Here is a 25,515-nt window from a genome sequence, read left to right on the forward strand (position 1 = left end):
TTGCAGCAGAAAAATTTGCAGTGTGTCCAAAATTTGTCGCAAGAATAGTCGCACGGCCAAACCTGTTGCAAGAATAGTCGAACATCCAAAATTGTCGCAAAAGAATAGGCGTCAAAAGAATAGTCGCAGGCGAATTTTTCGCCATTTCACAAATCTTTTGAAAGATTCACAAATTTATTGGCGAAGCTAAACGGGACAGATCCGCTCATCACTAGTTTTAAAGTTTTAAACAGAATTGCCTTAATATCCTCAGAAAACATAATACAGGACAGGTAATTAAACCAGGCCAAGACCTGGAGACTGCGTGCAATAAATTATTTTTGCCATGAATTATTTTCTTACTTTGAATGGCCTCGGGTCCCAAGTCTCCTTGTGGTAAGAAGTGGAAACTTCTGTCGAATTGTCTAAAAAAATAAATACAAATATGTATATATTAATTTGGGAGTTTTGAAAACTTTATTTTGACTCATTTTAAAGGAGCGAGAGACATTTTGAAAAGTGCTACATCCCTTCTGGTTAGTTTTATGCTACAACTGCCAGTTCAGGCTAACATTTTAGCTTCTGTGAGTAGGCAGGTATAATCCATATATGTTGATTTATCTGTTCCCAAGTAGCGCCCACCTAGCATTACCTGCCATAGATACTTAGTAAGTTGCTGTTTCTAATTAATATTATGTAATTGTTAGTAGGGGCTGGCATTTTAATTGCCCTAGGAATCAACAATGATCAGAAACAAACACATTTTTAAAACGTTGGGGTCATATTGGCTTCTCAGTAGATGCGTGTGAGTGTGTGTGTTGTGAGCTGATATTCAGTAACAAACACTATGTACTGAATTTTACTGCCTACACAGACAGAGATGTTATGTGCCAGGCTGCTTTAATAACCACTAATGGTATATGTGCCATAAGATCTTATTCCGACTTGAAAGTCAGAGCCCTGACTTTTTAACTAAATTAGTTTTTAGCTAATTATTGTTTGTGTTAGAAAAGGAAAATAACTGAATTGTGCTGTTTGCTTTAGTACTCCATTCCTGTGTTGTTAAAAACACAAAGGACACAAATGTCTTCAGCGATATTTGTTAAAATAACTGCTGCTTTTTCTGCATAAGACCCTCAGACTTAACAGATCACTTTATTATGTGGAGAATCTGAAGGACTATTTAAGGCTTTGAATGTTCCAAAGGGAACTGTTGGAAGTGGAATATATATAGCAAACCACCCAGATACTACGTAGAAAAAAAACATTAAAATGTGTGCCAACAAGAAGGAAACTTGTGAGAGAAGATAGAGTGAGGCCAACAATTAAAAAGAGTTCAATAGCGAGGCTTATACTTATAGTATAAGACCATATATATTTATATACATATGCATAAGATCAGTTGAAAGCACTCACGGCTCAATATACTTCAAAATATCAAAAAATAGATTTTATTGCTCAACACTAATAAAATCTATTTTTTGATATTTTGAAGTATATTGAGCCGTGAGTGCTTTCAACTGATCTTATGTGGATAATTTTTTGGTGAGCACCCGGCGTGTGGCTTTGGAGTGGTGAATGCCGTCAAAGGAACAGATATATATATATATATAATAAAATATCAAGAGCTCTGCATAACCATGGCCTCTATGGGAGGTTGGCAAAAGGATGCCATTATTCAAAAAACATATAAAATCACATTTGGAATTTGCCAAAAAAAACATTAAAGTTGACATGGTAATATTTTTGTTGTTTGATAAGACCAAAATAGAGCTTTTTGACCAAACTTCTAAAGCACTTTGTGAGGCCCAAATCAGATGCCATGCTCCCCTTAAAATACACCATACCTACAGTGAAGTACAGTGGGGGTAGGAGCTGCTCATCAGCATGGAGTGAGCATCTTGTTAAAAAACAGAAGAATGGATAATGCAAAATTCATACAAATCTAGAAATAAAAAAGTTTCAGCCTGTTAAAAAGTTTAAGCTTGGGGCGAAATTTCATATTTCAGCAGAGAACCGTGGTCTTAAGTCAGATGAAGATCTGGGGCATTATCTTAAAACTGAGGTGCAGTAGCATCATTTAATTACTACAACCAATACTGACCATTGAGCAGTATTATACCTTTCCATTGAGCAGTATTATACCTTTCCATTGAGCAGTATTATACCTTTCCATTGAGCAGTATTATACCTTTCCATTGAGCAGTATTATACCTTTCTATTGAGCAGTATTATACCTTTCCATTGAGCAGTATTATACCTTTCCATTGAGCAGTATTATACCTTTCCATTGAGCAGTATTATACCTTTCCATTGAGCAGTATTATACCTTTCCATTGAGCAGTATTATACCTTTCTATTGAGCAGTATTATACCTTTCCATTGAGCAGTATTATACCTTTCCATTGAGCAGTATTATACCTTTCTATTGAGCAGTATTATACCTTTCCATTGAGCAGTATTATACCTTTCCATTGAGCAGTATTATACCTTTCCAAATGTTGCTGCACAAGCTGGCTCTAGTTTCTCCTTCCTGCAGAAGTCCAAATAGTGGGCATACAGTATGCATCGAGGCAGGCAAACTCCCTCACATACAATATAGTTCTCCTCAAGCCTGCAATTAAAGAAATTAAGATGGATAGCTAATATCAATTTCTTTTTCACATACAAACCCCTGAGTCAATAACATTAACTTTCAAGCATTTAATAGCTTCAGGCACTTTTTTCAACATAATAAGGCACCAGGACTGATAGTTCTTTTATTCGGACAGAAACCCTGCGTGTGGAGCAATGTGCCATAATGATTTTTATTGAATCCAACACTGGTTCATTTGATATAGCTTAATTTGCTAAGGTAACCAAATCATGTTTAAAATCAGGGAAACTGCTAATTAATTCAAGTTGCTGGGCTGCACTGACTGCATTTGAATTAATTACAATAAAGCCCTAGAATATTAGGCTGATAAAATACAATATTTATACTGCATGTGCTTTTGCAAATTTTAGGCATGCTGCTTAAAAATATGCACTTCATTTAAGCACTGACCAAAAAATTCTTGCAAATTCAAAACCTAACACTAAAAATGCATCTACAAAAACTGTCGCCTTCTTTTGTCCAGTGCTTATACATGCCAATTTGCGTTTAGATATGGGTCAGCCAGTCACTCTGGATTCTGCCAGATCTGAATCCCACAAAAAGTGCTCTAATTCAGCCAAATCCTGGATTCAGTGGAACCCGGCTTCTTTTAAAAATGTTATTATATAACATTACATAATGGGCACCAAGATGTTAAGAAAGAAGTAGAATAACATTTAATGAAATTAATTTATGATTCTTTTTTATTTTTATTTTTTTTATTTTATTTAAATTTTTTCCTAAATAATTTTATCTAAGGTGCAGGAGGGCAGAAATGTACCCATAGAAACCCGTTAGCATATCCAGTTAGCTATTCAGTATCACTATGGTTAATGGCTTTAGTAATGCCCTTTATCTTGGTGACTCGACTGTTCTATTACAAAAAGAATTCCTTGGAAATGTTATTCATTATTAGCTGTGCTGTGGCTTATGATTACAATATTTACGCTATGGCCCTCTGTTACATATTGCATAGAGAAAATGTCATGGATGTGTAATCACTTATACTGATAAGAAACACTTTATTACTGTAGTTGTTTACAAATCTGAAAAGTTTTTATCATCTCCTGTATTTAATAATGATATCATCATTCACATATGATTTACATTGCATTGTCATAAAAACTAAGATACTGTATATGTTGCTCTACAGAGATCCTATTGTCCCACAGTCCTGTGTTTAGGAAGGCAGATAACCAATTGGAAGATAGCATCAATGTGTAAACACACATTATTTGTTTAATATAATTGTTCTGAAAACAAAGATTGTATAGCAATATTTTTAACTTCTCAACTACATAGCGATTGTTTACTTACTGCTAGTGTAATGTGCAAAGTGTGCCATGATTTTTACTCAGCATTTTTTCTCCTTAAAGGACATGTAAAGCCTTCATTTGCCTACAATGTGTATCAGTTGGGCACATCTCCCCCACCCAAATGGCATCATGTGTACTGCATATATCCCCTCCGTTTGCCAGCACCATCACATTTCCCTAAAGCAAATAGCAGCTTTCACCTGGTGGCCGTTTTTCCTCAGATACATTTAAATCTGCAAACAGCATACACACACACAGACCCTTATTCAGCATACATTTCATCAAGAATACAGGCTGACATAGGCAGAACTGTCTTTGATAAAAGTTTTGCTTTGTTTGAGCTGAGCTCAGGAGAGAAAGTTAGGAGAAAAAAATTGAAGCAGACAGCTAGAGCCTAATTTCTATGGGAACCAAAAATGCCATCTCTTCATTGGCTGCTAGACTGGAGGACACGTTTAGTACTCTGAGATTAGAACAACTGAGCATGCCCACAAGCCAGAAGTCAAAGCTAATTCCCAAGGGAGCGGGCCGAGTGGGCTACAGGAGGAGAAGGACATCAAAGTGATTAAAGGGGATGTTGCAGCCTTACTATTAACCTCTGGACAACCAGAGTGGCAGGTATTGAAACATTTGAAGAGGCCTTTCACTGATTAAATTTTTGTGTGTGGGGTTTGTCCTTTAATGCCAGCATAATCACATCAGCAAGGGGGTGATGTGCCTAACATTAAATGCATTAAAATACAAGTGTACATGATTCTTTAGGAGTAAGTTTGGTGTGTCTATTGATACAGGCCTACCATGAGGATACTGGGGCTACCAGGGCTCCCCTGCAGCAATAGATGCACTTCCTTTGTAGCAGAAGACAGTGCAAAGGCAGTGATACCCAGAGCAACAATATGGTAGTGCAAGGAATGGCTTTGGACATTTTTCATTGATACTGAGCCCTTTTATATTCCTAATATCTGTGAGCTCTCGAAAAGAAATATAATATAAAAATATTATTTGCTATTTTTCCTGTTCTTCAACCTAGACAGGGATTACATATGTGCTTGGTGCTGTTTGAAATAAACCCAGGATTACAGTAGTTGTGTCTATGCAATAATCTACAATACTGCATATACTATTTTCTTGTTGATGTTAATGTTGATTTTTGGGCCTTAAACATTAAACCCACCCCCCATAATCTAATCTCCCTTATAAAAATGTTTCTGTATTTTGAACTAAGAATGTCAGTTAGTTTTGCTTTTTAAAGCCTAATGCAATATTTAAAGATTTTTTTATGATTTCACTTCTAAACTTGGACCACATGACTTTCATGATACCTTGTATGCCAAGTGTCCTTTCTTTCCACTGACAATCTCTGGTTTTAAACTCTGCAGATGAATTTTCTTTATGCCTGAAAATGTCCCTGTTCTGAACAACTGCACAGGAGTACTGCACATGTTATTTTTATTTTTGCTCTGGGTTACAGGACCAGGGACTACTATGTAGGTCTTGACTTATCAAGGGTGATTTTGATAATAGTAGTATTAGGATTAACTAGCATCATGAATGCATTGTTCCTACATTACACAGCAGCATTTTACATACAAATCCCAATTAAAAATAGAGCCACAAACCCTGTTAATCGAATCAGTAAGGCAAAGGTTCACAACTGTGGGGCAGGCTTTCCCAGTGGAGACTGGAGGTGACTGGAGGTGACTGTCCAGTTAGGGTGATAGTGCCTATATGCCCTCCAAAATGTTTATGAAAGACCAGTTTCAAAGTCAGGTAGAATGAGATTTGAGGGGGTACTTAAGTATTCACCCACAAATGCTTTAAAATGGATGCAGAGAGCACACATTAATCTATTTCTTTAAGGTGCTTGCGTCTAAATATGTTCCTGCACTTCCACATGGTTGGCATGAATGGTGTACAACTGCTCCTATTAACACTGGAGAACCCTGGCAACAGAATTTCCAGCTTCTCACAGCAGTTTGAGTCAATAGATACACCACACTTGTACCCAATGAATCAGATGCAAATGCTGTTTTGAAAGTGCACTCCAGAAGTAATGTAACTTTAAAAATGTTAGATGCAACTTTCACCCCATTTGCATCAAAAGCAAGCCCAGTTGCATCTGTTTTGACCCATTGGGCACAACTTTAAGCATTATGGGTAAAAGAGATGGCAATTTTGGGTCCAAAGTTGCACTTTGCACACTGTATTTGTGTTCATAAATCTACCCTTTAGATTGAACAATGCTTGCTGTTTTGAATTTTCTTGGAACTATGGCTGAAATACCAATTTTTAAGATAAGGTGCAGAGAAAGTCACATAACCACATCACAAAGGGAAGTGACACATGGTGAGACTAGTTGACCACGGTTAAATCTTGGCTACTGCAGAAAACGTATGCCTTTTAACCATTAAATCGCTTTTTTGATGGTAGGAAGGCATTTTGGGTAGATTAATCACCTGCAGTAGCCAAGATTTAACCGGGGGCAACTAATCTCATTGGGTGCCATTGCCCAAAAGGTAAAAATCACATTGTAATAACACTCCAAAAATCAGACCCCAGAAGACAATCTGTTCTGAAGGAAGTTTATCCAACACCAGCAACTTGAAAAGCTCCGAAACTTGTTTTTCAGAAAGCTCTAAATTACGTGCTCCCATTATACGACTCCATTATAAGCAAATCATTCTCATGTTTAAAAATGATTTTTTTTTTCCCTGTAATAATAAAACAGAACCTTGTACTTGACGGTAAGTAAGCTACATGAATCCATATTGATGGCAAAACTATCTTATTGGGTTTCTTTAATGTTTACATGCTTTTAGCAGATATAAGGTATAGAGATCCAAATTACAGAATGGCCCCTTATCCAAAAAATCCTGTAATAATTTATCAGTTTTGGCAGTCTTACTAGCCAACCTGCTATTTGATCTCTTCAGTCAATTAGCCTGTCAGTCGCAAACTGGTAGTTTTTATTTTTTATGCAATTTGTTTTCTACTTAATTCAAATATTACTGCTGTCTGTAACATACTTTAAGTACATTTCTAGAGGGAACATACCCTTTAAACACAAATGTTTAATGTGTCCCTGAATGGCATACTTCTGGTTGCCCAGATTCTGAAGCTTTTTAAAAATTCCTGACCTTTAAGCAATGAGTAATAAATTAAATAATTTGCCAATCTACTCATCTCTCAAGGAGCCATGTTCTTGTTATGGTGTACAATGCATGCATTAGATAGATGCATTCAACAGAATGGAAAGGATAACAAGAACAGAAATACAGCATGACCCTTGCATGGAATTCTGTAATTAATGCCATGGTTTAGGAAATTAAAGTAATGCAAGCTCACTGTTTTACAAGTTTTTTGGAACTTTTGCAGAACCATATACTTACCATTGCAATGTCAGTTGAGTCTGCTTCTTTTTATCCTTAATGATCTGAGTGATGGATTTCCTCTGTGATATTTTATTGGTTAGCAAAGCATTTTTATTATAAATAATATCTAAATCCTCATCTTCTGATGAAAACATCTCATTGGAGAGGTCCATTTCTTGCGGCCAGCAGTTAGAGATCAACATATTAAAAAGGGGGGAAAAGGTAAAAGGACAGAATAATTAATAAAAATCCCAATTTTGCACTTATGGTGAAGTGCTTTTATTGTTGACTATGTTTTGTTAATACACATACAGTGATATCAGCATATCACTTCATTTACAGCTGATCCGGTGCTGAAAACTCCCTATCTGATCCACACTGACATGACAACATACTCAAAAAACTGGGAAAGGCACATGTAATGTGTAGCACAGGCTTGTGGAATAATCCCCTTCTTTACTCTGCCCCTGCTAAAGTATGATAAAGCAATGTGCACCCTCTTGTAAAATATCAGGACATCAGACATCCCATGCATGATATGTTTTACAATAGGGGGGCATTATTCACTATATATATATGTTACTACCACAGCTTTGCCTATTGTACTCCCAGCATGGGGCTGGGAGAGAGAAAACAGGAGAGAAACAGGTAATGGAGAGAGAAACAGGTAATAGTATGCATCCACGAGAAAAAATAATATTTTTTATGATAAAAAGCTTATCATTTACTGTATATTCTGCTTGGGATATCAGGGATGTCAATGTTAATGTAATAGACAATTTAAATTTGTTCCTACCTGTTTTTATGCCCAGACTCACAGATGAGTCTTCCTCTTCTGGTGTTAGCATAATGTCTTCCTGTGCTTGTTCACAGAGATCTTCTTGTGGATATGAAAGTAAATCCTTCCCTACCATAGTTCCATAACAATCCTCCATCCCTGAGGCTGTTTTTGGTAAGGGTTCTCCATTTTGGAAGGGGCAGTCACCTTCTTGTGTCTCTGAAAATCTTTCAATTGGCATGTCACCAGGTTCAGGCAATGCCCATGCAACCATCAAAAAAGGCTGAAAAAGTTTCTGTTAAAAAAAACCATGTCCCAGGAGAACCAAAATGTGATGTTTAGGTAAGATGAAAAATGTAATATTTCAATGTAATATTACAATATATAATTGTGCTGAAAGGAACTTCACAGAATTCAAGGACACTTTTCCCCCAGTCCAGGTGAAAAGTGGTCTGACATCATTTGAGTTATTTTAAGGCAAGCCCATAATCACACCCATTTGTTGGCACAGATCTGCTGTCAAATTAAGGGCAGTTTATCATCAGCTTGATGGTTCTTCCTCATTCATCTGCTTTTATTTTGACAAAGCAAAAAAGTGACTAAGAGGTAGTGTTATTTAATGTGGAAGTGACGTAACAGTAATGAATTGGGTTATCTGCGCTCTTGCAGGGGTAAAAAAATGGTGGTGTCTACATCAAACCCATTAATGATTAACAGTCCCAACAATTGGATCTGATTGTGGGAGTCAAAGTGATGTTTGTTTATTATGTGCTTCCATATCTAAAGCTGCACGCGTGAAGCAATGATTAAACCTTTACTTTTTGACAGAATCAATAATGAAAATGATCATGCGGAGTATTTATCTTACAATTGTCTGCTTGGGCAAACAAGAGGAGAACGCAGCTAAAGCATATAACACATGTTCTAAATGGAAATCCAGTTCAGAATCAGGTGACACTGGGAGATATATGGGTTAGTCTTACGCTACATTATAAACCATATATATATATATATATATATATATATATATATATATATATATATATAAAGTTCCATCAGGTAGGCACTCACGAAAAATGAAGAATCCATTGCCTGGGTGGAGTCCTTGGTTTAATGTATAGATACTTGTAGAAAAAACGGGCCGCTCCACACAGGGCTTATAGTGAACAAAAATTATTAATTGAAGCAAATAACAAAGACTGAAGTTTCGACTGGTACACCAGCCTTGAGGACCAGTTCCTGTGTGAAAATCCCTGTGAGTGCCGTCATTTCTCTCTTATCTGCACTAGCACCCAGGTAGCATCCAATATTAATGGTGTGCAGCTTACTGACTGTTTGCATCTATATATACATATATGTGTGTGTGTCTATTTCAATTTTTTCTCTTAATTCTGTGCTTTGTCAGTGTGAGTCATAGTAACTAGCAAACTATTGACCCCAACCTAAAGTCTAAGAAAAAGAAAAAAAGAGTCTTTTATGGTAGTGCGATACGTTTTTTTGCGTTAAAATAGACGTGACAATAAGCGCGTGATTCACTACAGTATTACCGCGTGCGTTAAGTCGCATATCGCATGCGTTAATTTTCGTGCAACCGCATGCGTTAGTTTTAACGCATGCATTAATTAGCGCGCTGAAAATAATGCTAACGCATGATTCACAAACACTTAGGCGCGCTAAATATCACATTAGGCTATGCGAAAAATAAGACCTACTTGGGGCAGGCGATACTTAAAGGAAATTGTGGTTCGTGAGCTTTTGGCAACACAATATGGACTTTGCAGTGGCATTTATTCAAGTCTGTGTTGGCCCTAGAGTGATGCAGCCTCCAGTTTGCAGGGAAATGGTCATTTTTAATCCAGTAATTTTACGAAAGTATTGGCGTGTATGGCTAACATGGCGTGTGTTTATTCGCACGACTATTTATATGCGGCTACAATTGATGAAATGTTTCACCAGGCATGGCTTTGTGGCGAGTTTTTGGATGTGTGGCGAATTTTTACGCGGCAAATTTTTTCATGCTTTTCACAAAACAATCCACCAATGGCAAAACGCATGAAAAAATTTGCCACAGAAAAATTCGCCGCACGTCCAAAAATTGTCGCAGGCGTCAAAAAATAATAGTCGCGGGCAACAATTTTTTTGGCCGCACAACATTTTTGCCGTTTTGCAAACGGAACAGGTTCGCTCATCACTAGTGGCTACTATTTATAAGCAGCTATTAATTATATGCTACCATTTATATGCTACTATTTATATGCTACCATTTATATGCTACCATTTATATGTGGCGACAATTCATATGCGGCAACAATTCATATGCGGCGACTATCTATTTGCGGCAACTATACGAGGGCGTTAATTAGCGCATGTACCGTCAAATACAGAATGTGAGTTAAAATAGTCTTCGCGAGTTAAATAACGCAATATCGCGCATAAATTAACGCAAGTATGCTTATAGTGAATCGTGCGTTAAGTCGCGAAAATTTAGACGCGATAAAATTTTTAAAGCATGCTATAAATGGCGCACGTTAAAACGCACTCTAGTGAATCAGCCCTAATATGTTTAGGATCACTGTATAATTTTCTACTACACCCTGACCCCTTGTGGTTTTCTGGGCTACTACAATAAAAATTGACAAATATTTCAAGAGGAAAAATATTTGTTAATGAAAATACATTTACTTTTATGCACATATACACATATATGTATGTATATATATATAAAAAATCTAGTGAATATTGGTGCACACTGGGAATCATTTAAAACATAACTTTTATTATAGTAAATACATTACACGACAGGCCAACATTTCGGTCTGTATCTAAGACCTTTATCAAGACCATAGTCACTTTAAAACCAATTCAAATATAAATAGTAAAAACAAGACAGACACCCCCCCCAGAGGCAGGATTCCACCTGATCACGTGACTGAAACAGACACCAAAGAGACAGAAACCCTGTATCGAGGAGAAACCATATTAAAACACATAAGGAGGAAAATTAGGAGAGTTAACCCTCAAGTATAGAGTGCAAGTTAAAGTAAACTAACAATATAGCATAGCCATAGAACATTACCAAAAAATACAATGTAGATTTGCCACAACATGTAAACAATGTTGCATATGTCTTGCTAAACACTGTAAAATAACATTATCAGAAACAAATTAATCAAAAAGTATATAACACAGGCCACCTGGAGCATACATTAACATTGCTTCAGAAAACACCTGTAGGAACAATACTCGTTCAGTCCGAAGGGGGATAATGTATTGAGCGTTTTGATCCAAAAAACTTCTCTCTGCATAAGCAATTGAGACCACCCCTCCTAATGGGGGGAACATGGTCTATCACAATAAACCTGAACGTGGGTAACCTGTGCCCTCTCTCAAGAAAGTGTTTGGCCACTGGTTTATTTGTAGTGCCATCCCTGAGTGCAGTACTGATGGCTGAATGATGGCCATCCATCCGTAACCTAAGGGTCTGATAGGTTTTGCCTACATATGACAGACCACAAGGACAAGTTATAAGATAAACTAGAAAGGGAAGTTTGAGAACAAACTTTGTGTTGGGTTGAACAACGTGAAGTCACTGAATGAAATCTGATCTGTTGTTGGCTCCGCCACCTTTTTCTAACCTTGGACCACAGTTATATAGTAAAAACCACTGTGCAAAGTTTGGGGCCCCTGGTTTTAATAGTGTCTGAATGGCAACAATTTAAATTTCCCCACTGAAAGTCAACGAGTGGCATCTGATTGGTGGCTCCACCCACTTTTTCTAACCTGGAACTGCAGTTACCCAGTGACTAACTCTGCAAAGTTTAGGGGCCCTGGGATTAATAGTTAAATAATGGCAGCAGTTTAAATTTAAACCAATAAAAGTCAATAGGTAAATTGTGGTTGGTGGGTGTGCCCCCTTTTTCTAACCTTGAGTCGAAGTCACCCAGTGACAAACAGTGGGAACCCTGGCATAAATAGTTTGAGAATGGCAGCATTTTAAATTTAGACCAATAAAATTCAATGGATGAAAGCTGATTGGCTGTTAGTGGCCCAACCCACTTTTCCTATTTTTGAACTGCAGTCCCCCAGTGACAAACTGTGCAAAGTTTGGGGACTCAGGCATAAAAATTGTGAGACTGACAGCATTTTACACTTCGCCATTGAAAGTAAATAGGTGAAATGTGATTGGCTGTTGGTGGCTCCGCCCACTTGTTCTAACCCTGAATATGTAGTCATCCAGTGACTGACTGTGCAAAGTTTGGGAACCCTGACATAAATAGTGTGAGAAAGGCAGCTTTTTAAATTTAAACAAAAAACAAAATCAATAGGTGAAGTCCGATTGGCTGTTGGTGGCCCCACCCACTTTTAAAAACCTAAAAATGCAGTCCCCTAGTGACCCTGGTATTAATACTGGGAGAATGGCAGCAGGCTGAATTTCCCCATTGAAAATCAATAGTTAAAATCTGATTGGCTGTTGGTGGCTCCACCCACTTTTTCTAACTCTGAACCACAGTTACCTGGTGACTAGCTCTGCAAAGTTTAGGGACCTTAGTACTAATATTTAAAGAATGGCAGCAGTTTAAATTTAAACATACAGTATGAAGTCTATAGGTGAAATCTGATTGGCTGTTGTTGGCCCTGCCCACTTTTCCAAACTTGGAACATAGTCACCCAGTGACAAATTGTGCAAAGTTTGGGGACCCTGACATTAAACATGTGAGAATGGCAGCAGTTAAAATTTTCCCACTGAAAACAACAAAAGAAATGTGATTGGCTTATGGAGGCCTGCCTACTTTTTCTAACCTTGAGTGCGTAGTCACCCACTTACTCACTGTGCAAAGTTTGGGAACCCTGGCATCAAACCAATACATTTTAATAGGTGAAATCTTATTGGCTGTTGGTGGCTCCGCCCAACTAACACTGCAGCCCCCTAGTGACCAACTGTGAAAAGTTTGGGGACCCTGGTGTTAGTACTGTGAGAATGGCAGCAGGTTAAATTTTCCCATTAAAAGTCAATAGGTAAAATCTGATTGGCTGTTGGTTGCTCCGCCCACTGTAAAAAAAACAAAAAAACTTGAATACGTAAGTGACTGACTGTGCAAAGTTTGGGAACCCTGGCATCAAATCAATAAAATTCAATAGGTAAAATTTGATTGGCTGTTGGTGGCTCTGCCCACTTTTCAAAACTAAAACTGCAGTCCCCTAGTGACCAACTGTGAAAAGTTTGGGGACCCTGGTGTTAATACTGTGAAAATGGCAGCAGGTTGGATTTCCCCATTGAACGTCAATAAGTAAAGTCTGATTGGCTGTTGGTGACTCCGCCCACTTTTCCTTTAAAAAACAAAACTTGAATACGTAGTCACCCAGTGACAAACTGTGCAAAGTTTGGGGACCCTGACATTAAACATGTGAGAATGGCAGCAGTTAAAATTTCCCCACTGAAAACAATGAAAGAAATGGGATTGGCTTTTGGCAGCCCCGCCCACTTTTTCTAACCTTGAGTACGAAGTCACGCAGTGACTGACTGTGCAAAGTTTGCGAACCCTGGTACCTAACCAATAAAATTCAATAGGTGAAATCTGATTGGCTGTTGGTGGCCCCGCCCACTTTTTCAAAACTAAAACTGCAGTCCTCTAGTGACCAACTGTGAAAAGCTTGGGGACCCTGGTGTTAATACTGTGAGAATGGCAGCAGGTTGAATTTCCCCATTTAAAGTCAATAGGTACAATCTGATTGGCTGTTGGTGGCTCCACCCACTTACAAAAATACAAAAAACCTTAAATGCATAGTCACCCAGTGACTGACTATGCAAAGTTTGGGAACCCTGGCAACAAACCAATAAAAAACAACAGGTGAAATCTGATTGGCTGTTGGTGGCTCTGCCTACTTTTTCTTACCCCTGGTGTTATTACTGTGAGAATAGCAGCAGAGTGAATTTCCCCATTGAAAGTCAATAGGTAAAATTTGATTATGTTATTACTGTGAGAATGGCAAGTAATAGGTAAAATCTGATTTTAGGCATCCAACAATCATCATATTTTCATTCAGGCTGAACCCATGACTGTGTGATTCAAGTTTGGGGAGTGTAGCCTCAGTTTCAATTTCCCCATAAAAGTCAATGGGTAAAATTTGATTGGCTGTTGTTGGCCCCTCCCACTTTATGTTTAAAAAAAAAAAAAAAAAAAAACTTGAATGCGTATGACTGACTGTGCAAAGTTTGGGAACCAAACAATAGGTGAAATTTGATTGGCTGTTGGTGGCTCTGCCCACTTTTCAAATCTAAAACTGCAGTCCCCTAGTGACCAAGTGTAAAAAGTTTGGGGACCCTGGTGTTAATACTGTGAGACTGGCAGCAGGTTAAATTTCTGCCAAATCAATAGGATGCCCACTTTTGGGCATCCAGCAATCATTATATTTTCATTCAGGCTGACCCCATGACTGTGTGATTCAAGTTTGGGGAGTGTAGCCTCAAAGCTGTAAGATTGGCAGCATTTTCAATTTCCCAGTTAAAGTCAATGGGTTCAATTTGATTGGCTATTCAAGTTTGGGGGGTGTAGCTTCAAAGCTGTAAGAGTGGCAGCAGTTTGAAAATCTTCCCTGTCAAAGTCAATGGAAAAATTGGGGTGTTCAGAGCAGCGCCACAAAAAGACGGGGGGCAGGATCGCTTAGAAAAGCACAAGCAACCTGCTCCACTATAGGGCGAAGAAGTGTGACAAGTTTGGGTGTTGTACCCCTAAAACTGTAGGAGGAGTAGTGTTAAGAAAATTGGGGGCGCTAAGAAGAAGAAGAAGCGGAAGAATAAGCTAAAGTCGAAGAACAGTATGTTGGGGTTTTCAATCCAACACAATAACGTGCTTAGTAGTGCAGGTAATGTGATGTCTAATAAGCAGGCGTTTGCCAGTCTGTGGGTGTAAAAAAGATTCACCTGGAGTCATATATCTGCAAGATGTACAACTAGGACACTTGAAACATCCCTTTTTGTCTCCCCGTAACCAGGACCCCGTTTTTTTCTGATAGCATGCAATAGGATCACTGTGTACCAGCAAGTTACGCAAACTCATGCCTCTCCTGCAGCTCACCAAGGGGGACCGGGGCAATACTCGCTTAAATTCATCATCAGCCTGGAGAATATTCCAGTTTTTATTTATGACTTTCCTAACATGATCTGATCTGCACTACTACGCACGTTATTTATCTTACAACTTGTCCTTGCGGTCTGTCATATGTAGGCAAAACCGATCAGACCCTCAGGTTACAGATGGATGGCCATCGTTCATCCATCAGTAATGCATTTAGGGATGGCCCATAATAATCTCAAACCAATATATCCTATAATAATCACTAACCATATATATCCCATAATAATCACCAACCATATATAGCCCATAATAATCTCAAACCAATATATCCCATCATAATCACCAACCATATATATCCCATAATAATCTCAAACCAATATATCCCATAATAATCACCAACCATATATATCCCATAATAATCTCAAACCAATATATCCCATAATAATCACCAACCATATATATCCCATAATAATCTCAAACCAATATATCCCATAATAATCACCAAGCATATACATGGGACTTTTGAAATCTGTTATGATATATGTGTCCATATTATAGAAAATATTTTCTATTTTCATTCTTTTGGTGCTTTAGAAACAAATATCTTGTTATGGAATTGCAAAAAATGTTTTGAAAACTTAGGTTGCCCTGAAAAAAAATGATATATAGTTTTCTTTGGAAAACTAAAATTGCCCCCATAAAATGTCCCTAAATTAAAAGATCACAAAATGTTCAAAAATCGTCTGGAAGTGAAAGGGTTAAAGGCAATTCTATATTAGTAAACATATTTGTTTGTGGTTTAGCTACTATTGTGTGATCACCATAGCAACCGCATTGTGACATCACTGATAAGTAAACACAAGCTCATTAGTATGTGGTCACCATGGCAACACTGATAAGCCACTGATAAGATTAGTTTCTCTTGTGTGATCACCATAGCAACCGCATTGTGACATCACAGATAAGTAAACACAAGCTCATTAGTATGCAGTTACCATGGCAACAACAGGCTATAAAAGCCCGACACTGAGCACAGAGCTCAGTTCGAAGTGGTGACTTGCTTCGAACAACATCTGCTGACTAGAGCTCAGCAACCTTTCCCTAACAATGAATTTCACACCTTTCATTGCTTTTCTTATCCTATTGGAACAATGTTTTCATTCCTCTGATCGCTCATCACTGACCCAGAAAGTATTCCTGACACCAGAAGAATTTGAATTATTTAGGAATGTTAAAGATACAGATATTGAAGAGATCTACCCATTGGGTTCTGTTATCCTAATGGTATTTTCCTTGGCAGTTGCCATTAACTGGACTGTTGGCCGTTATTGGAGACTTCCCTACAGAAGGGGGATGGGTTGGGCCCATCTAATATCAGTAATGATATTCACAGGGCTTCTTTATACCCGTCACATATCACTGGAGTTCCACAAAGGAAACCCAGAATATGAAGAAATAGAGAATGACGAAGATGAGGAGAATGACGAGAACTTGCTAGTTTATCTCTTTGCTCTCCTGGTATTAACCTTCGGACTAGCCATTGACTGGTGTTTCAGTAACACCACTAAAAAGCGCATTAGTGTTTCTCCCAGCCAGACCAGCCATAAGAGGCACCTAGGAGAGAGGCTCTTGGTTGGTCAAGGCTTACTTGGAGAAGATGAACTGGAACGAAATCTTCCACAACAAAATCTGAGGATCTTTATTGCCACCTGGAATATGAATGGAAAAAAGGATCTTCCAGAGAGACTGGATGATTTCCTGTTTCCATTGGGTGCCGAGTCTGCACAAGACTTGTATGTTATCGGAGTGCAAGAAGGCTGCCCCTACAGGCAAGAATGGGAATACCGTCTGAAGCTGACACTGGGGGATCGTTATGTCTTGCTCCACTCAGCAGCTCACGGTGTTCTGTACCTGTCTCTGTTTATCAGGCGAGACCTTATGTGGTTCTGCTCTGAGGTTGAATGTTCAACTGTCACTACGAGATTCTTCCCAATGATTAAGACCAAAGGGGCTGTGGCTGCTTCTTTTACATTCTTTGGAACCTCATTCCTTTTTATCAATGCCCACTTTGCGGCAGGAGATTCCAAAGTAAAGCAAAGAATACAGAATTATGAGAAAATAATTAAAAACCTGCAGCTCCCAAAAAATGTTCCCGACACAAACCCCATTTACTCTGATCCCGACGATGCAACAAGCCGGTTTGATGAAGTCTTCTGGTTTGGGGACTTCAATTTCCGCTTGAGCAAGAGTCGGAGTGAAGTTGATTCCATGCTAGAGAACCTTCCAGAAAATGACATGAGGTCCCTCCTGCAGTATGATCAGCTGTCAGAAGAGGTGACTAAAGGTTCTGTATTCAAAGGATTTAAGGAAGGTGAAATACATTTCCGTCCCACATATAGATTTAATATCGGATCCGATGACTATGACACCAGTAAGAAACAAAGGACGCCTTCCTACACTGATCGAGTGATGTACAAGAGCCGGCATCAGGATGATATCCATGTTCTCAAATATGGCTCTTGCTCACTTATGAGACAATCGGACCACAAGCCTGTTTTTGGGCTATATAAAGTATGGATAAAACCAGTGTCCAATAACATTCCTTTGACTGTTTGAAAGAGAACTTTATATAACAGGACTAAAAAAAGAACTAACATTAAAGACAAGAAATGAGAAAACTGAAAACTAACAGTCTATTGGCATGGGGAGGGTGGGAGGGCCAATGACTTAGTTTTCTTTGTCTTTGAATAAAACACGCAAATAAAGCACTTGCACATTTAGTGAGATACACAATATAATATAACACTGCGCTATATGAATAAAAGACCAAGAAAGTAAATTAAACTAAGAAGCACCACAAAACCATGGATCCAAAAGTCCACTTGAATAAAGTAAAAGTCCTCCAAAAGTGCCCGATGTACAGCAACTCACTCCACGTTTCAATGATACTCTGCAATTATGATAAAAAACACACAATGGTGTAATACGATTTAACCAGCATATAACAGCACATAGAATTCTACTTACAGGATAGATTTTTCATATATGTGTCTCTCATTGCAAGTAAAGCCGCAGTGCTCCTCTTCCCTCTCTCCACTCCAATGCCTAGGCAGATAGCCGTGGATCATGAAGAATGTAACAGTGGTTGTGCGCAATACCCCTGCTATTAGAGCTACTCACCGTGTGTCCAGGTCCACCTCTCACTGTTCACCACTCCGCAGGGAGAACAAGCAGAAGCCTTAAAGATAGCAGGCCCCATCACTATGAGCTCCTTGATGAAAAGGCTGATTGCAAAGGAAGCCAGAAAACCGTAAAGGCAGAGGATACTGAAGATCAGAAAACCCTGCACTACACTGATGAGCCTCAAGAAAGGCGAAACCGGTCTGTAGTTGGGAATCTGATCAGCTATTATAATTATCATTATATAACAAATTATTAATGATTTGTTTGTGAAGCCACACAGTGACTCTACCTAAGCTGATCAGAAAACCCTGCACTACACTGATGAGCCTCAAGAAAGGCGAAACTGGTCTGTAGAGCTTTGCGCAGTGGCAGTATCATAGCCAATGAGGTCCAACCGAGGCGTGATTGAGCTTTGCGTGGAAGCTTGATGAAAGCGGAGGAGCTGTGATCCCAGTAGGGAGGGTTGCTGGCTTAATTTTTAGTCAGGGGCTAAAAGCTGGAGCTGTAGCCTTACCAAGGCAATTAATGGCATTGCACCCGTACATTTCTGCACCCTTTTGGTGTTCGATTTGTGCACCCTGGATAGGTGTCATAGTCCTTTGGGCTTGACCCTAGGCCAAGACTTGGTGGTTCTCACCCTAGCTTTGGCAAAGGTGGATCTGCCCGCACATGCTGTGCATTGGCGAAAGCCTTGGACAAGTGAGCATCGGAGCCCGTGCCTTCAGGTAGGACTCACAGGCGATGATTCAAACATCGAAACCGGTTTGTAGTTGGGAATCTGATCAGCTATTATCCTGGCTTCTGCTTTAAACCCAGTGGGTGAGTTTTTAGCCTATAGGATAAACCCATGTAAATGGGATTTTTTTTTTGGAGTTTGGAATTCATTCCCAGAATTCCTTTTGTTTGCTTTTATCTGTATGAGGCAGTCTCCTCAACCTTAATGATTAGTTTGCTATTCAAATACAGCAGAACCCCAAATTTACATCCCCGGATTAAACGTTTTCCCGCTTTTTACACCGTTTTGTTGCGGTCCCACCAATTTTAATGTATCCCTATGGGCTCTATTCCCGCATTTTACGTATGAATTTCCCACATTTTACACTGTTTTTATCATGCCTCTCATGGGCGTCCACAGAAGGGGGCAAGAGGGGGCACTTGCCCCCCCCCTGGAAAAGTAGCAAAAAAAACGGGCGCAATCACTTGGGGGCGCATATTAAAGGGGAGAAGATTTTTTTTTTTTTTTTTAGTTGTAACATTATTTATATCCCCACCTTGGCCATTATAAAACCGCCGCCGAAACCCCCCTCTAAAGGTCCCAGGAACTGAGCGCAGGCACCACCTTCCCACCCTTCCCTATACTGGAGCGGCGCTTACCTCCGTGCGCCCATATGACACGCATGCGTATTGGGCACGCCCCCCCTACGCATTCGTGTCTTTGAAACACAAGGCGCCAGAAGGCGCAGAAGGTGCTTGGGTGCGGCGGTGGTCGGTTGTGCTGTGGGCTGGCTGAGTGAGCAGGACTGCTGGCCTTGGCTGACTGGCACCTGGGACTGGGATTTCGAGGCACTGCTGCTGCTGACACAGGTACAGTTGCTGGGGGCGCAATATGAGGGGGGCTAGGCTGCTGGCACAGTACAGATGGGGGGGCAATATGAGGGGGGCTTGGCTGCTGGCACAGTACAGATGGGGGGGCAATATGAGGGGGGCTTGGCTGCTGGCACAGTACAGATGGGGGGGCAATATGAGGGGGGCTTGGCTGCTGGCACAGTACAGATGGGGGGGCAATATGAGGGGGGCTTGGCTGCTGGCACAGTACAGATGGGGGGGCAATATGAGGGGGGCTTGGCTGCTGACACAGGTACAGATGCTGGGGCCTTGCTGGGGGCGCAATATGAGGGGGGCTTGGCTGCTGGCACAGTACAGATGGGGGGGCAATATGAGGGGGGCTTGGCTGCTGGCACAGTACAGATGGGGGGGCAATATGAGGGGGGCTTGGCTGCTGACACAGTACAGATGGGGGGGCAATATGAGGGGGGCTTGGCTGCTGACACAGGTACAGATGCTGGGGCCTTGCTGGGGGCGCAATATGAGGGGGGCTTGGCTGCTGGCACAGTACATATGGGGGCAATATGAGGGGGGCTTGGCTGCTGGCACAGTACAGATGGGGGCAATATGAGGGGGGCTTGGCTGCTGGCACAGTACATATGGGGGCAATATGAGGGGGGCTTGGCTGCTGGCACAGTACAGATGGGGGGGCAATATGAGGGGGGCTTGGCTGCTGGCACAGTACATATGGGGGCAATATGAGGGGGGTTTGGCTGCTGGCACAGTACAGATGGGGGGCAATATGAGGGGTGGCTTGGCTGCTGGCACAGTACAGATGGGGGCAATATGTTGGGTGCTGGCACAAATACATTGGGGGCAATATGATGGCTGTTGGCACTGGTACATGGGGGCAATTGGGGGCTTTTTTATGTGGCATGATAATTTTGATCCATCTAATGTGTGTTTCTGAGTACTGAATTATGTGAATAGTAGGTAGCTGAGTAGAGCAGAGTAGTTGTAAAAGGCACTAACAGTTGTAAATGTATTCATTAATTAAAATATATTTAATTACAATTGTATATTTTTACATACAGACACACATAAGCTAGTATCATCCTGCAAAAAAATATATATATATATATATTTATATATATATATATATATATATTTGTCTGTTGCAGGATGATACTAGCTTACTTGACCCCCCTTGGAAAATTTTCTGCGGACGCCCATGATGCCTCTCCCTAGCAAATTGCTTAGTTTTAAGGTGAAAATACAGCTTACTTTAGGAATTAAAGTTTCCCCATACCTTGCAATCACAGGCGCCATCTTAGGAAGGTCAGCGTCACCATTATCGCCTCATATTTGCACAGAGTTGCACAAGTATGGGGAACGACTGTACAAGGTGCAGATTTTCGTTAAGAGTACAGATTTTTGTTTTAGATGGAACAATACAGTGCTGTACAGTATTATTTTCCACATCTTTTTATTCATTTATAGTGATATTCAAACTATTAGCAAACATATGCATTAAATGCAAAATTTTTTACCGTACTGTAAAAAGTTGTTTCAGTACTTCTGCTAAAGCCTGTGAGATAACTCGGTAAAGGAACTGTGTTGCAAATAAAAAATTATTCCTGTACTTATTTCCTTTAAATTGTTGACATTTATGTGTCCTTAACACATTTCCCTGATTTTAAATTTTCCCTGATTTTACATCTTTTTTCCATGGTCCCCTGAAAAACGTAAAATGGGGGTTCTACTGTATAATTTTCTGTTCCAACCTAAGCAATAAATGATTAAAATCTCCTCCTTTTTTCATGTCATTATTAGAAATTCCCTTAATCACAGTAGTTTTTGTACCCTCCAATTTCACCCCATGTACCTCTGCATAATGTTTATTTAAAACAGGAATTGGTTTATTGTTTTGAAGCATGATTTTCGATCTTTTTATGGCCCCTCGATGTTCCCCCACTTTTAGTTTTGCCAATATAATAAAGAACACCGTACATAACCTTTCTGAACAAATTTACATCTGACACATTTGGGAGACAATATACATATATTTCTCTCTCTGTTATCTTTAATTTATTCTCTCTCTTAATCTTGATGGAGCTAACATCTCTTTAAAGTTACTAGCACGTCTAAATACCATTCTAGGTTTATCTCCTATAAAGGGCTCTAGATCTTTATTTTGCTTTAATATCTCCAAATTTTTCTTAATCAGCTTCGTAATTGTATAACTATCTGCATCTTTTTACTTTCTTGGTGATCCCCTTTTGCTATCAACAGTTTATTATTGCTTTATCTTTTGCTTTCTCTATATTTTGCTCTGGTCGATGATGGCAACTCCCATAATTTATGTAGGAATTGGCATCCACCTCCTTAAAATATGAAGAAGTGAGGAAGTTAGTGCATACAAATTGCCCCAGAGATAACTTTAGCTAGTGAAAATGCAACACATTTACTGCATTTTTTTGTCAGGTAAAAACACAAAAATATATGTTGACCCCCTAAATACAGAGTTGCAAAATTAGGGAAACAATAGCATAAACATTTTAAAAAAGCTGTTTGGAAAACCATTTTACTAGGACATAATGCTCAGGGTAAGCAGAATGGCATTGTGGTTGTTGTCTTATGGCTCTGGCACATGGGGAGATTAGTCGTCCGCAACAAATCTCCCTGTTTGCGGGCGACTAATCTCCCCGAGTTGCCATCAGTTGCGAGGCAACTTCGGCGATTTGCCAAAATCGCCTGCGCAGCGTGTGCCATCCCACCGGCGACTTACATTTTCACCGGTGGGATGGCAATTCGGGGAGATTCGTTCGCCTTGATAAAGCATCATATGCGAAACGTGCGTCGGCGTTTAAAATTCTTATGTTTGTTGGTTCTGTGTCCTGCTTAAATCAATGGCAATAGCAGGCTCTAGACTGAATAGGGATAGTTAATGTTGACGGCACCAATTTATGGCTGCCAAGGGACATGAATAGCCGTTTTTTGTTTGGCATAAAAATACTAATGGGAGAGGTAGCATCTGCACATGGTTTGGCTTGAACACTACTAATGCGAGAACGCTTGCGGCACTACATTGAGATACTGAGGTATCTCAACTTTGGCTATATCGGCTCTCCTGCACGATCGTTGAATCAGACCGATGCACTTGCAATTAGGAAAACAAATACCGAAGCAGGGGTCTAGCTTTATTGCAGGCAATAGGCAGGGTGCCGACAGGTACAGGTGGTAGAGATAGTAATCCTTGGGCAAACTGCCGGTCCGCGGCAGCGATAATAATCCACTGGCTTGGCAATAGGCAGGCTGCCGACCGGCACAGGCGGTAGAGATAGCAATCCTTGGGCAAACTGTTGGTTCTCGGCAGTGATAATAATCTATTGTCCTGACTGCGGAGGTGTATAGGCACAAATAGTATTGAATACTACCAGCTGCTATTTTCGGCAAATAGCTTTTGGCAACATATGTATCCGATGGAGAGCATACTAAATCGATAAATATGACATCCACCTAGCTGAACTTATAGTTCGAATCCGGCTTAAGTATCCATGATATAATTTTTTGAACAGCACGGAGAACCATTCTGTTAAACTACGGATAGGGCGCACTTAATATTAAATGATTTGGAGAGGTGTGTCGTTCAATTCAACATATCAATAATTAGCTCTTCGTACCACACGTAGAGCATATCGTGCAATGAACTGACATATACGATACTTACCTTCAAGCTAAAAAACATAGCTGATTTGATATGATAAACTCCGCCCATCCGTAGTAGAATAAATACTATAAGTAGACCGTTTGGCAAGTAGCAGTTTTACTTTCGCAGCCGGGTCCTGAAATAAAGGCCAAATTGATGTGCATCTATTGAAATAGTTATTCTCCACCTACGTTGTAGTGATATAGTTCGCTGTTGGCTTGGGTATGATGTAACTATGGGAACTACAACTCACTCAAATATTCAGCTGAGTGTGAATGACGCATGGTGGTTGTAGATTCTTGAGTTATTATCGAGGCCAATTCCTACTTACCTAAGAAATCTTTGATTCTTCACCAGCACATGCCGCTATCTAGCAATTGACACAGTGCGATATATGTAACTGTCCCTTAGTAACAATCACAGCTAAAAAATCCCCATTTGCGACACTGTTACAATGTTGCAATATAGAAAGTGAAACAGTTCCAATTCTAACAAACATAGGAATTTCTCCTTTTTAACCTTTCCTATTCCCCGTGTATGTTGTTTTAACAACTTTTTAGAAGTAATTAAATAAAGCATAGTTATTTTATCATTTATATGGTGTGCCTTGATTAAGTGTGTGCCCTTTCTTGCTATCCAAATTCGGGGAGATTAGTCGCCTGCCAACATGGAGATTTGTTGCGGGCGATTAATCTCCCCGTGTGCCAGAGCCCTTAAACAGCAGCAACCCCTGTAGAGAAATAGACACAGATATGCATAGATATACAACACACTGGCTAGGTAAAGTTTGCTGGTCTTTCTGTTCCACCATTCAATTGTAAATTTGCTTATCACTCCTGTTTCCCAAACTGACTATACTGGCAAGCTGATTCAGCTGGAAGTAAAAGTCCCAGCATTCTCAGCAGCCAAAATGGTGAAACATTAGGGAAACAATAGCATAAAAATGAAAAAAAAGTTGTTTGGAACATGGAAAACCATTTTACTAGGGCATAATGCTCAGGGTACGCAGAATGGCATTGTGGTTGTTGTCTTAAACAGCTGCAACCCCTGTAGCATCCCTGACAATATAGTATACTAAGTAGGGTTGCCACCTTTTCTGGAAAAAATACCAACCTTTGTATAGTTTCTTCCCTATTAATAACATGTGGAGCAAGCATCATTTTTACCAGCCACATGGTATTTATGTATGTATAACTTTATTTATAAAGCACCACAAGGGTACGCAGCGCTGTACAATCTTACAATATACACAATTACACACAGGGAGGACAAGTGTTATAATAAATACAATAAATAAGTATAAATACACAGGGAGTAAGTGCCATGTGGTATGAGTAGGGAGGAGGTCTCTGTCCCATAGAGCTAACAATCTAAGTGGTAACCCTAATATCAAGATATAACTGCTTGGCCTAAATAACCCACCCAAAGGCCCAATAAATTCAAACTGTCTACTACGGCATCTTATAACAGCCCCTTTGTCATTTGCCACAATCCACAGTCCGGGCCTTCTAAGGGTTATAACACACATACTGAATACACAAATTCAGAAATCCTCACTGGGCATTACTGATTATCAAGTTTCTGAGTTGTAGTCCAGAGCAAGACTGTCAAACACATACAAGGTTTAGCCACAAATATTGTGCCTGACAATAGCATTTATTAAGGTGCAAGGAGCTGTAGTGTCAGTTTACTCCTGCACAGCAAATAATATATATACAGATTTAGCAGTAGAGTAATAAACAATATTGTGATCTAAGAAATAAAACAATTATAAGGGTTTGAACTTGCAACCTCTCTTCTGATTATAACATAACTTATTATAACTATACCCCTGTCTGTGTTCACACCTTGTAAAGCACTGCATATAATTTTGGTTCTATATAAACAAATAAATACATTCATACACCCCATTGTACCTCCTCA

The 25,515-nt window shown here is 39.6% G+C and overlaps 1 protein-coding gene and 1 pseudogene across 1 annotated transcript in view; one reads left to right on the top strand and one right to left on the bottom strand.

Moving 5' to 3' along the window:
- rfx6 (regulatory factor X6) overlaps nt 1-8,643 on the bottom strand; it is a 31,295-nt gene extending 22,652 nt beyond the window's left edge. The window contains exons 1-4 of the mRNA XM_002938298.5: nt 8,098-8,643; nt 7,320-7,476; nt 2,470-2,593; nt 343-404 (exon numbers count right to left, since the gene is read on the bottom strand). Of these exons, the coding sequence (XP_002938344.3) occupies nt 343-404; nt 2,470-2,593; nt 7,320-7,476; nt 8,098-8,353 (599 nt within the window). The 5' untranslated portion in view covers nt 8,354-8,643. The remainder of the gene's footprint in view (nt 1-342; nt 405-2,469; nt 2,594-7,319; nt 7,477-8,097) is intronic.
- Nucleotides 8,644-16,262: 7,619 nt separating this feature from the next.
- On the top strand, nt 16,263-17,844 carry LOC101733862 (annotated as a pseudogene).
- Nucleotides 17,845-25,515: the final 7,671 nt, after the last annotated feature.

Source organism: Xenopus tropicalis, chromosome 5 (genome assembly GCF_000004195.4).
Source record: "Xenopus tropicalis strain Nigerian chromosome 5, UCB_Xtro_10.0, whole genome shotgun sequence".
In the NCBI taxonomy this organism is placed as follows: domain Eukaryota; kingdom Metazoa; phylum Chordata; class Amphibia; order Anura; family Pipidae; genus Xenopus; species Xenopus tropicalis.